The sequence below is a fragment of the Natator depressus genome, chromosome 9 (assembly GCF_965152275.1).
Source record: "Natator depressus isolate rNatDep1 chromosome 9, rNatDep2.hap1, whole genome shotgun sequence".
NCBI classification, from domain to species: domain Eukaryota; kingdom Metazoa; phylum Chordata; order Testudines; family Cheloniidae; genus Natator; species Natator depressus.
In genome coordinates, this window is record NC_134242.1 from 74,393,105 (window position 1) to 74,407,176 (window position 14,072).

The following is a 14,072-nucleotide window of genomic DNA, read 5'->3' on the forward strand; positions in this document are numbered from 1 at the left end:
CTGCCTTGTAGAGTGTGAGGCTACATTAACAACAATGTATTAACCCTTGAGCCTCAGCCTAGTGCTAGTTCGTCATTTAGCAGGAAGGCATTCCCTGGGAAATATCCCACCCTCTTCCACCCTCTGTCTTCACCACCTCAACCAAGCTTCACAATCATCATTGCTGTGTACAGTATTAAGCTGTTTGTTTAAAACTTATACAGTGTGTATATACATATATATATAATATAGTCTTTTGTCTGGTGAAAAAAATTTCCCTGGAACCTAACCCCCCCATTTACATTAATTCTTATGGGGAAATTGGATTCGCTTAACATCGTTTCGCTTAAAGTCGCATTTTTCAGGAACTACAACGTTAAGCAAGGACTTACTGTATAATTCTACTGAGGTTAGTGGAATTATTCTTAATTTACATCAGTTTAACAGAAAGACGAATCCGGTCCCTGATCATGCATGATAGCATCAAGGTCAGTGGGTGTGCGCCTGTCTATCTGTCTATCTACAATCAAAGAGGCATTACGCACATTGCCACTTCATAATCTAAGTGTAGGGAAAACTGGTAATCGTGGATACCATTGTGTGGTAACTGTTGGTGATGCTGTTTTGTGACACTCACGGTATGTGAAAGTATACCTGTGAATTGTGTTGATTTAGAAAAACTAAGCTAAAACACAAGGAGCCAGATCTTGCCCTGGGCTGAGCAGGGGCATGCTGGGGGGAGAAGATCACCTTAGCAACAGTAGGACAGGATAACGAACACTCAACAGAGTGCTATGGGACTGGCTGCTGTGCACTGAAGTGCTATAGCCCCAAGGGCTGCTGGCCAGGGATGCAGCTAGGTCTTGGCCAGGTACCACATATGCTGGAGTGTACACAAAGTGGAGAAAAGTGTGCAATCTTCTTTTTTTTTAAAGGAGAAGCAATGTGCAACCTACCACACAGTCATCCCAGTCACCATGAGCAATCCTGCCTGCCCAATCATACCATCAGAAAGTAAAGACAGGATATAGACCTAAATAAGCTAATCAGTAGGGATGGGCAAATCACTGGAGATAAAGTTAGAATGGACTCAAGTCTTGCCCAAAACCCAGATCAAACCCAATTTTTTCTGATGTTCAAAGAATCCAATCAACCACTTAGTGCACCTCTTCACATCCTGGTACTGACTGGAACTCAAAATACTACTAGAAAGCCTGTTCTGGCCCAGCCAAAACCACAAAGAACTGGAAGTCTCACACATATTGACCATGCACATTTTCCAGACCAAAGACACTAAACCAAGCTTGAATAAGCTTGCAGACGTTTGGATGCCTGACTGAATGGATGAACCATTTGAAATCTGTCCAGCTCTAATAATCAGGGCTATTTATGATTTCCAGTTTTAAAATACACAAGCTGGCTCCAATCTCTACACCCTGAAATTTCAACTTAAGTCCTTTAGCATTTCAAATCATTTAAAGTCAGATGCCATCTGTTCTGTGAAACACTGCTAAGGCCATTTCTTTGTCTTTTAAATCCTCAGAAAATGTGAGCGCATTTGAAGAATGCATATCACCATTTATGTGTAATTGTATAATGCATGCAATGTGGTTATGTCCCAGTACCATTTCAAAGGCTTTTATATTTTTTTGTTTCACTTAATACTAAGATGTTTATCATACATCTCACACTAAGCAATGCTGATGTAATCATGACTGATTCTTTTCTGAATATAGCCAAAAGCATTAATTGCATGAATAAGAAAACTCGTGCATATACTTACGCCACAATACCAGAGAGGTGAAACATTTCTGCAGTGAGATAGGATAGGTAACTGTACAGGAAGACAAAGAGGGGTTCAATTACACGGATATTCTTGGTAAATCGTGTGGTAAAGGCAGCAATCATCCCGAATAAAAGGCCTACCAATACCCCTCCTATTCCAACCACAAAAAATTTCCCAATTCCTGCAAACACATCCACAGTTTTGATTGTTGACATTTCGCAAAAGGATCTAAACAGCTTGTACAGCACCTAGAAGAAAATAAAAGGAAAAAGAGAGAGAAAAACAAACATTAGCTAGAGATGACCACAGGCAACAGACACATCATTAAATGTTTGTAACACTTCTGCCTATGTGGTGAAATGCTTTCCTAGTGTTGTGACAATGACACTCTGTTCTTTTTAACCAATGGGTTTTGCCCCATAATTACATCATCTACCCTATGGCCCTGCAAGGATTTCCAAGAAAAGATAAAGCAACCTAAACCTTGGCTCTTGAGGTTTCAATGGATGTGGCGGGGGGGCGGCCTGCCAGGAGCTTGGTCACGTGTAAAGGCATACAGTTTCCTCACGGCCTGCCCTAGACCTTTAGATCCCTGGGGAAAAACAGGGTTTCTCCATGGCCTATCACATGGGAGACAAACCCCACCCTCCCCATGGAATGATACCTAGGGAGTGTTCTGCAAGGAGATCTTCATGGAGATTTTCTCCCTCTAAGTCTCCACTAAAGATTTGTTGTATTAAAGAAACTAGCAATAAGAATTTGTCTGTGGGATGGAACGTCTCAATTTAATGGTTCCAATTAGACTATGAAGCTCACCCCTTACTGATGTGAATGAACAGGAAGAGAGGTGAACTCCTACCTTTGCTGCTGATCCATGAAGGATTATAAATACAAACACATTGATATTGTATATCTATAATCAAAGCATTTAAATACATATTATTTCTCACTATCTTCCTTCTACTCACATGCCAGTGCAGTTAAAATCCTAAACATTAACAGGTTTCAGAGTAGCAGTCGTATTAGTCTGTATCCGCAAAAAGAACAGGAGTACTTGTGGCACCGTAGAGACTAACAAATTTATTAGAGCATAAGCTTTCGTGGGCTACAGCCCACTTCATCGGATGCATAGAATGGAACAAGTAGTAAGAAGATATATATACACATACAGATAAGTTGGAAGTTGCCATACAAACTGTGAGAGGCTAATTAGTTAAGATGAGCTATTATCAGCAGGAGAAAAAAACTTTTGTAGTGATAATCAAGATGGCAGTTGACAAGAAGGTGTGAGGATACTTAACTTAAGGAAATAGATGCAATATGTGTAACGACCCAGCCACTCCCAGTCTCTATTCAAACCCAAGTTAATGGCATCTAATTTGCATATTAATTCAAGCTCAGCAGTTTCTCCTTGGAGTCTGGTTTTGAAGCTTTTCTGTTGCAAAATTGCCACCCTTAAATCTTTTACAGCTAGTGGCATTCTGTTATTTTCTTTGTTGGGCCTCTCCTGGAGTAGGTGACTTCTGGGTACTCTTCTGGCTCTGTCAATCTGTTTTTTCACTTCAGCAGTTGGGTATACCTGCTTTGTTGGGCCTGTCCTGTAGTAGGTGACTTCTGGGCACTCTTCTGGCTCTGTCAATCTGTTTTTTCATTTCAGCAGGTATACCCACCTACTACAGGATAGTCCCAACAAAGAAAATAACAGAACACCACTAGCTGTCACCTTCAGCCCCCAACTAAAACCTCTCCAACACATCATCAAGGATCTACAACCTATCCTGAAGGAAGACCCATCACTCTCACAGATCTTGGGAGCCAGTCCTTGCTTACAGACAGCCCCAAAACCTGAAGCAAATACTCTCCAGCAACCACACACCACACAACAAAAACACTAACCCAGGAACCTATCCTTGCAACAAAGCCCGATGCCAACTCTGTCCACATATTTATTCAAGTGACACCATCATAGGACCTAATCACATTAGCCACGCCATCAGGGGCTTGTTCACCTGCACATCTACCAATGTGATATATGCCATCATGTGCCAGCAATGCCCCTCTGCCGTGTACACTGGCCAAACCGGACAGTCTCTACGCAAAACAATAAATGGACACAAATCTGACCTCAGGAATCATAACATTCAAAAACTGGGAAGAGAACACTTCAATCTCTCTGGCCACTCAGTAAAAGATTTAAGGGTGGCAATTTTGCAACAGAAAAGCTTCAAAAACAGACTCCAATGAGAAACTGCTGAGCTTGAATTAATATGCAAACTAGATGCCATTAACTTGGGTTTGAATAGAGACTGGGAGTGGCTGGGTCATTACACATATTGACAAAAAGAAAAGGAGTACTTGTGGCACCTTAGAGACTAACCAATTTATTTGAGCATAAGCTTTCGTGAGCTACAGCTCACTTCATCGGATGCATCTTTCTGCGAATACAGACTAACACGACTGTTACTCTGAAACCTACACGTATTGAATCTACTTCCCTAAGTTAAGTATCCTCACACCTTCTTGTCAACTGTCTAAATGGGCCATCTTAATTATCACTACAAAAGTTTTTTTCTCCTGCTGATAATAGTTCATCTTAACTAATTAGCCTCTCACAGTTTGTATGGCAACTTCCAACTTACCTGTATGTATATATATATATCTTCTTACTACATGTTCCATTCTATGCATCCGATGAAGTGGGCTGTAGCCCACAAAAGCTTATGCTCTAATAAATTTGTTAGTCTCTACGGTGCCACAAGTACTCCTGTTCTTTTTAAACATTAACAGTAACTCCATCGAGTCAAATTTTGGTTGTACATCAGGCTGTTGATGCAGCCAATTATACCAGCAGTTTTATACCAATCACTGAAAGCAATGAGTGCACTATCATGAGTGGCAACTCTGGTGTACCAACTTTCTGGCATGCAGATAAGGCCTGACCCAACACCCGCTGAAATCAAGGCGAATTATTCCATCAACTTCAATGGGCTTTACAACAGACTTTATAACAGGAGACTTCCTGAAGTGGGGAGCTTTGCAGAGATGTTGGACCTAAATACCTTCCTGCAAGTACTGGCTGTTGATTAAAATGGACAATTTCACGCTAAAGTATTTCTATAACCCAAATTTGATGTAGAAGTATTGGGCATAACAGGTCCTGATTTTTTACTGTCCCTTTTATTTATAGGGAAATTAAATTGTTGAGAAATAGTCTTTAACTTAGTGTTTTCCTGACTAGAATTCTTCAGTATAAAAGAGTACCGTATGCAGTATAAAAGACACTGCGTAATATAAAGTGATAGGCAGTGCCTGACTCCAGCTGCAGAATCTTATTTTGAACCCACTTGAAGAAACTGGTATGACTGAGTCAGCATATTAGATCCAATCCTGTATTCCTCAATGCCCAAATCTCACAAGAAACAAAGGACTAGGCACATTAGATAACAATAGAGACACTTCATCTGATAAGCTTTATTTATTACTATAATGTATTGAGTGCTGATAGTCTACTCAGCACTGTACAAATATGAGGATGTTTCTCAGAGAACTCACTATTCAGGGGCTAAATTGTGCAGTCTTTACCCACCCTGGTGAACACTGAACTCAATGGGACTGCTCTTGTGTAAAAGCTCACCACTGTATACATGCTCACCGTTATGTGGACCCTATGACCTTGATCCACAGCCTTCTGGCATCAATGGAAAGACCCCCATTGCAGTCAGTGGGCTCTGGATCAGGCCCTAAGTGAGTTCAGAATGGGATTCTGCAGCTAGAGTGGAGAAAAGGGAAAATAACTCATTTTTAAACTAAATAAGTCATTTTTTAAATCAGGAACCAGGCTTGGATTTTGCTCCTCAGAAGATGAGACACAAAGGAAAGTCACTCTTGTTATTTTAAATAAAGTAACTATTAAGAGGACTGAGGTTTAGTTCATAGTAGAAAGACAAAGAAGGTACATATTAACAGATTGTCCTCTCAAAACATGTCTGCTCCTGTTATGACAATGCAGCAAGTGTCCATCCAAACATTTTAAATAAATAACCATTTTAGGGCCTGATCCTGCAAGGTGCTGAGTTGGCTCCAAAGAACACTTTATAGATTCACAGGTTTTAAGGCCAGAGGGACCATGATGATAATTTAGTCTGACCTCCTGCATAACTCATCCCTGAGAGCAGCTGATTTCAATGGGAGCTGAGGCAGCTCAGCACCAGAATCATGCTTTCTTGTAGCCAATAATAGTAGCAACAGGATACTTTTGTTTTACTTTTTAATTATAGTTTGTTCTCTGGAAAGGTTCCCCTCCCTCTCCCTGCCTCCTCCCCCCACCCCTTTTGCCAATCTAATTCCCATATTGACGATGTTTCTGAAACAAAACCTGTTAGGCTTCTCCGCAAATTTACTTTTTCTCTTCATATCTTAGTGTCTTCATGTGCACATACTGGCTCTAGGGGAATGTTACTGAGAACAGACTGTAGATACTACACCGTTATAGATCATATCCTGTAACCCTTTCGCACTGCAGTTAATGAGAGCTCTCCATAAAAATCAATGGGCCAAATTCCATGGGCCCTTTCTACACTAAAAAAAAACGTACACTACTGTAATGACCACTGCTTGTAGCTCCACAACATCCCTGTAAGGTAGGGAAGTGCTATTGTCCCCATTATACAGCTGGGGAACTAAGGAACAGAGAGACACTAAGGGACTTGCTCAAGGTCATACAGGATGTCTTTGGCAGGACAGGGAATTGAATGTGAGTCTCCTGAGTGCCAGGCTAGCACTAGCCACAGGCCTCTGTACACTTAATACCAACATAAGAGATAGTACTTACCACTGTAACAGCATCATTTAGGAGTGATTCTCCAAAAACCAAAATGTGAAGCTTTTCATTGACATGTATCTCTTCAAACACAGATAACACTGCTACAGGATCCACTGCAGCAATCAGACTGCCAAACCAGAGGTTATGGAGCAACGATATATCCTGCAGGTGAAAGGATTTCACTTGGCATATCCCATACAGTGAGAAGCCAATCCCAAACACATTCCATATAGTTCCCACTACAGCATACAGAAGAATAGTCCCAATGTTCTCGAAAAAGGGACGGCTGGGCATGAAGTACCCTGCATCAAGGACTATAGGTGGCAGTAAATAGAGGAAAAAGATATCACTGTCCATGACTGGTGGGGACTTGTCGTTTAAGCCATAGATGATTCCTCCCATGATGAGCCCCACAAATATCAATAAACAGCTTTCAGGCACAACTGATGGCAGCTTGTTAAACAGATGAAATGCTGGTGAACAGTAAAAAGATTACATCATTATCCAGAATCAGCATAATATGTTGACATCATCATTTCATCACACTTTTTTATAATACAAAAGAGGAATCGCTCCACGTTGTCATTTTTAGAAGAGAGCATTGTGGGGTGTGAACTGATGCTATTTATCCTAAATAATAATTTTCCAACTTAATACCAGTAGGATTCTTTAGGTCAGCATGAAGTGACTTTAAAAAATGCTGTAAATGTTGGTAAAATGAAAAGTTAATAAATAAATAGCATCCTATAGCACAGAGGTTCTCAAACTGGAGGTCGGGACCCCTCAGGGGGTCGTGAGGTTATTACATGGGGGGTCGCGAACTGTCAGCCTCCACTCCAAACCCTGCTTTGCCTCCAGCATTTATAATGGTGTTAAATATATAAAAAGTTTTTTTTTAATTTATAAGGGGGGGGTCGCACTCAGAGGCTTGCTATGTGAAAGGGGTCACCAGTACAAAAGTTTGAGAACCACTGCTATAGCACCTTTCATTCAGGAAGATCCCAAAGTGCTTTACAGTTTTATATACCCTATTGAAACACAGCCACATCTGGGGTGAAACACAGCCATCTTGCTACACAACATCAGTAGACAACATTTTTTTAAAGAGAAGCTGAAGAATAGCATATAGAATTCAAAATATGAGGGAAAATTTAAAGTAGGTGGAGTATATTTACCTAAATTGGAATTAGGCTAGCACACCTCTAATTTTGCCAAAAGCGCCAGGAGATTTTTAATAACTACAATTGGCATATTCCTCAATTCATCACAACAAAAGGTTAAAAGCTATATATTTTAGATAACAGTACAGTAGGCACTAAAAACAATCTACCTAAGATAAATATACATGAAGGAATTCAGGATAATAGATGGCGTAGGGTCTAAATAGCATACTCTCTTCAGCACCACAAAAGTAGAGAGCAGCAGTTCTTTTTTTTTTAAATTGTGTTCCATGTTTCTAACGAATGTTCTTTGTCAGAAAAAGCCTTCTTATTAATTATAAAGGAGGACATTTTAATATTCACTAATCATTAGCTCTTTAAACAGTTAGAATACAACATTGTGAAAAGTGAGCTCAGCACCTCCGGACAAGCGGTACATCCAGCTACTTTGCACAGATCTAAACTTTAAAAAGAAATTCATACAACACAAGTCATGAAAAGAAATAAACCGAAATAAACCAAACTGAAATGGAAAAATTAGAAAAAAATCTCATTAATCATTATTTGTATTGTTTGTTTGTATTACCAGAACTGGGCTCCTAGAGTACTCGGTGGCATACAGACTTAAAACAAAAGACTATCTCTGCTCCAAAGACCTTACAATGTAAGTAAGCATCTGATATTTCATATTTCTGAATAATTAAATTAAGGTTAAGGGGCTTCTGCAGTACTAATGAAGCTCATAGCCTGTATTTATCATTTCCCTTCTTATACCATATTACTCTTAGGCCCAAATTATTCATTGTGATGGGCCTGATCCAACCCGCTCCTCATTCTTAACTCCCATTGACATCAGTGGAGACCTGTGTGCAGAAAAGTTGCGAAAGCAGGCACATAGTTCAGGATTATTATTCACATTTGTAATTTGTCACTCCAGTTATATAATTACACAATTACTCCCATTATCCTTTCTGGACTCTCCTCTCCCATGGATACGTGTGTGCAGTTCTTAAGTTTTGCATGTATAAACTTACACGTGGCTTTGGAAATGTCACTATCATTTGCAGCTGCAGTATTACAGGCTGACAAGCAATTTTGTGGGGTTTTTTTCCATTTGCAAATATGGCAATTTAATGTACAGTACTCTATTGAAACCCAGCCCCGAGAGCCAGGGAGCAGGGCTAGGTTCGCACACAGGAAAAGTCTCGCACTCAGCTGCAAGGTGCTTAGCGTTTGCTTACAAGAAAGCCTCACAAACCCTGTGTGTCTGTATGTGTGTTTGGAGGAAAGGGGGAGATAAAAAAACAATCAGCCCAGAGGGCTATCTAGTTTGATATCCTGTCAACAAACAGCCCTACCTGACGCTGCAGAGGTGAAATGCAGTCAGTTTGAGCAGCTCAGTACCATAAAGGGAAAGAAGTTGTTCTCTTCTATCTAGCCTAAGATTTAAAAATATTATTGATAACTCACTTCCCACCTGAGCTTCCCCAGGTTATGAGAAGCTGGCTGGGAAGTGCATGTGTTGACTGTCTTTCCCAGGCCAGGGCAATTCAGTCAGGCACTGGGCAGGATGGGGCATTCAGAGACTTTGAAAACCTCACAGACAGATTTAGGGGTGAGGAGGGTTTTAGGCAAGGACTTCCCACCCTAGCTGGGGTTTGACAAACAGATACCCAATGCAGGGAAGTTCTCAGAGTATCCCTCCCCTGTTTGAGCTCTGCCCCTCTCCTCTTCCTCCTGCTGCAGCCCAGAAGAAACCTGGCTCCTTACCTATTTTGGCCAGAGAAGCTAGCATGATCCAGAGCGTTATTTCAAAGGGAACCTGCACGTGCTGATAATCCAGGGAGAAGAAGACTGTGTGCACAGAGGATTCATTATCCTGGGCTTCCTGGGACCCCCAGCTGGCATTCTCTGTGTCACTGTCCTCGGGGGACAGCGGCAGCGACGGTCCCTGGAGTGCACTGACCACAGGAGCACCCAGCAGCAAGGACAGGCAGGGCCCCAGCATCCATCCTGCTGCAGCCTCCCATCCCAGCCTCTGCCTCTCCATGAGCCCTGGAAAGTTGGTGACTGGCTGCTTCCCAGCTCCTGGCTGCTGCTGTTGCTCTGACCCTGAGTGGCTGGGCAGGGCTCCAGCCTAACAGGCCCTGCAGGAGCCACTTGCGTGGGTGGGTGCGAAGGCAGGAGCCACTACGCAGCCCAGTGAATCCCAGCCCTGGAGAGCTGGGGAACAGGGCCAAGTCCGCACACAGGGAAAGTCTGCACTCAGCCACAAGGTGCTTAGTGTTTGCTTACAGGAAAGCCTCACAAACCCTTAGTATGTGTGATTCTGTGTGTGTATGGGAGAAGGGGCGGGGAAGATAAAAGCAGGATCCTTACTGTTTTGGGCCTCAGCCACCCAAATTCCACTGCCTAAATGGAGAACAAGTGTAACTGTTCCTTCTGCACCCCCCCAAACCCCAGACCTAGAGCAACAGCAAAACCTGGATCCTCAGGCACTGCTGGAGGTGGCTGGTTTCGGGCCCCAGTCCCCCAATTCTAGTGCTTACACAGAGAACTGGTATAGATGACATCTTTGCCCGATGCATCTTCCCTTTGGTAAACCAAATGCAAATCAGAGTATCCAACAAAAATAACTACAACCAGCTAATACAATCACTTAATTAAGTATGCAACTGGAGGGTCTAGGATGGAGGGCATCTCAAGAATAAATTCCAGCAATAGTTTGTTGTCTTCTGCTGTCAGGAGCAGAAGAGAGAGCTATTTCTGTGTTTACTTTTCATGCATGGCACTCAGCTACCACAGGGACGGGGGTGGGGAGCGGCATGTAAAATGGACACAGAGAGAGAGATGTCATTAACTAGCATATCTCAACTTCAGGGGCTTTTGATTACTTGGCCATTTCTTCTCAGAACAGTTTCTTATACTGCAGTGGCCGGTGTGGCCACTGGGAAGGTTCAGGGATAGGTATCCACTGACTTCAGGGGATACTCTCACACTCATTTTGAGAAGCAGAGTATTTCTTTGACACATTATCAGACACATTAATAATATGGAGGGCGAAACACAGAAGGCCAAATCCCTCCATGATTTCACCAGTGATGTTTCACCAGGGATGAATTTAGCCCATGCAGCACAAGCAATTAAAATATGGGGGCCCCAGGCTGCTGCTGGACTAATCGATGACCCATTTTTTTCTTCAGATGCCCAAAGGACACCAACCCCAAGCTGCTAATGACATATTGGTGATCCATTTTTTCTATAATGGAGAGCTAGATGGAAGACCAAAATCACACATGTATGTACTCTTTGTTTGTCAATAACACACCATGTCCCAATTTCTGATATTATTTTGTAGGGCAGAAAAATAAACAGGAATCTTGGGAAGCCGTGATACATTCTGAAAGGCACCCTCCCGCCCCTCCATTTAACATTATTTATCTGCTTTTATAATGTGCCTTTAACAGGAATTTCTACCTTGACTAAAGAAAATGATGTCTTGACCTCTGGGCAAACTGAGATTTCAAGAGTTTGGAAAAAATTCTCCTTTTGTGTGGAAAAAAATGACAGGAGGAAATCCTGGGGGAGGGCAATCCTACAGGGTTCCCTTTATGCATTTCCCCATAATCATTCCTTGGAGTGGGGAACAAGGCCCCTCACAGTTTGGAACAAATGGGGGTTAAGCATATGTGCACTGTTCCTTTAAATATTAAACAGGAAGTTTGGTGGCAGGGGGCTGAAGTGATCTAGGCAGAATCTTTACAGTGAAACTCACAAAGAGGCAGAAGAGTCTTGAGAACATGCTAATAAATTTCCTTGTTCAGTGTCGGAAGAAAGTGACTCTGTGATCATTTACCAGGGTGTTCTGCCTCCAGAATCCGAAGATTCTTGGGATAACTCTAGGAGTTGGGTGACCATATTTCCCCAAGTAAAAAAGGGACACTGTGTGGGGTGGCTCGAGCCACCTGCCATTGCCACTTGCCTGAGCCCCGTGCCTCCCACGGCTGGGGCTGAGCACCCGAGCCCCGCGCCGCCTGAGGCTGAGGCTGACTGCCCAAGTCCCATGCTGCCCAGGGCTGACAGTCCGAGCTCTGCCATCCAGTGCCTCGTGTTGCCTCTTGCTCCCCCGCCCCCCCACAAATGTTCCTCCGTACCCCCTGGGGGTGTGCACTCCACTTTTTGGGGGAAACTCAGCATTTGTTCCATTTGCTCTTGCCAGCTGATCATCAGTTGTCAAGAGCAAATGGGATAAATGCCCATTTTTGCCAAAAAATGTTGGGATGTCCAGGACAGGGCTTAAAAAGGGGACTGTCCCAGCCAAAACTGGACATATGGTTGCCCTACCTAGGAGGCCAGGACCACCTGCACCAGCTATGAGTCCTTGCTCTGGTTCCTAGATGTCTTCCACTGACCCCGTCTCACAAAGTTAGGTTCTTCCACACGGAAGAGGCCATGGAAAAGTTAATGCCCCAGAATGCATGAAGTTTTGAGTAAATTTCCTGCAGATTTGGGAAGGATGAAGTCCATCTCTCTGACACTCTACCCACCTTCTCCCCATGTGCAGGAACCATCCCCTCTGTAAGGTCTGAGAAAAAGGAGATGGTGCTGCAGAGATGGATGATTGCCCCTCCAGGCCGCTCCTCTTTGGGCAGGGGTGGGCCCTGTCTGCATGGGAATCCCAGGGGATGATTGAGACCTTCATTGTTTTCGACAAAAAACAATAATAAAAAAATCAAAACCAAAACTTTTCCAGAAATTTGCATCTCTTGATTTCTGTGCTAGGGAAATAACAGAGGCACCCACAGTTCCCCCTTAATTACCCCATTAGCTCAGTTGGGGGTGTCTGCAGTCTCTTTTGATTGGAGTTCCCTCTCAAATACAGCACGTGCTCAAAGTTTGGTGCCCAAGTGTCCACAGTAACCAAAAGGGCCTTGAGCCCCTGAGATCCTACTGAAGCTTGATTAGGGTAGTGCATTAGGGTAGTGCAAAACTTCCCTAAGCTGGCCAGTGGAGGTTTCCCTCTGCAAAGGGAATTCTCGGGTGGCTCAAAGACACCATACTTGCTATTACCTCAACCCCCATCCTGGCTGTGAGTGCCAGTGGCATGGCTGGGAATAAGGGGATAGAGCTGGTAAGGGGACTGCTGCAGGGCATTGGCACTCAGTGCCTCTTAGTCTTCAGGCTGCTTTAAGCTGTACTTGGGGACTGGCCTAGCACTCACCAGCCTGAGGATCATGGAAGCACAAAGGTTGTGAAAAGCCCCCTTTGCACTGCTTCACCCCCTCCTCCTGAGCTGTGCTGAGTGCTCCTATAGCATAGCCCAGGATCCCGGGAGCACCTTCTTAGAGTCAGCAGATCCTGCAGTACATCAATAACTGCAGAGACAGCAAAGAGCCCAAGGGAGCTAAGAGTGAGGCCAGACACAGAGCTTCGCATGGAGAGCCATGACTTTGGCACATCCCCCAAGGAAGCACACAATAGATCTTGGCTGATCCATGGCTTTGGGGGGCCAAAATTCTGCCGTTTCTGACAGGGCAACACCTTCTCCCTCTGACAGATCAATATGGGGAAAAGCCATAGAGTTTTGGTCTCCCCGGGGCCCCTCTTGACTTGAGAGTTTTTCTATGATAACCATAACAGTAGTAAAGCGTAATCACCATGGTTCCATTTTTCACCAAAGATCTCTTTGTTTACATAATTATTAATTCTACTCCTTTTACAGAAGAGTAAACTGAGGCACAGATGACAAGATGAGACACACAAAGCAACCCAGTAAGTCAGTGGCAGAGCTAGGAACAGAACAATCAGACTTGACCCCAGCTCATGCTTCTCCTTATGAGGTAATCTCCACCGAGCAGAACATTCTGGTTATGAAATTTGGGTTTGGAAGATTTGCTCTGTTTTTGGTGAGCCAGGTAATTAGAGCTTTGTGAAACAAAAGGATCAGTTTTGATTTTTGCTACTCCAAGGAAAATGCAAGAGTCATTTTTTCCAGTTCACTTTCACTCATGTTCATCCTACGCAAAAACAGAAAGGTTTGCATTACAGCTGAGGGCAGAGCTGCAAAGCAGAGCTCAATACTGCTTGCTACAAAATGTTTTACCAGCCAAATCAATGCCCATTTAATCAATTGCAACAAACAAAAATAGCAGTTAGAAAAGGGAAGGTGTGGAGGGAATATCAGAGGGAAATAATGTTAAAATTTGCTTCATGTGGCTACTTAAAAATAAAAATATATTTTAGGCCAAATGCTTAAAACCAAAAGCTTGAGGTGTGCGCAAAAATTGCAAGTGCGATTTCATGACAATTTACACATGCAGAATTA

The 14,072-nt window shown here is 43.1% G+C and overlaps 1 protein-coding gene across 1 annotated transcript in view; it reads right to left on the reverse strand.

Moving 5' to 3' along the window:
* Positions 1-9,797, reverse strand: part of LOC141993227 (sodium/hydrogen exchanger 2-like) — a 64,184-nt gene extending 54,387 nt beyond the window's left edge. Inside the window, exons 1-3 of the mRNA XM_074962655.1 lie at positions 9,518-9,797; positions 6,597-7,060; positions 1,763-2,013 (exon numbers count right to left, since the gene is read on the reverse strand). Of these exons, the coding sequence (XP_074818756.1) occupies positions 1,763-2,013; positions 6,597-7,060; positions 9,518-9,797 (995 nt within the window). The remainder of the gene's footprint in view (positions 1-1,762; positions 2,014-6,596; positions 7,061-9,517) is intronic.
* Between the last annotated feature and the right edge of the window lie 4,275 nt (positions 9,798-14,072).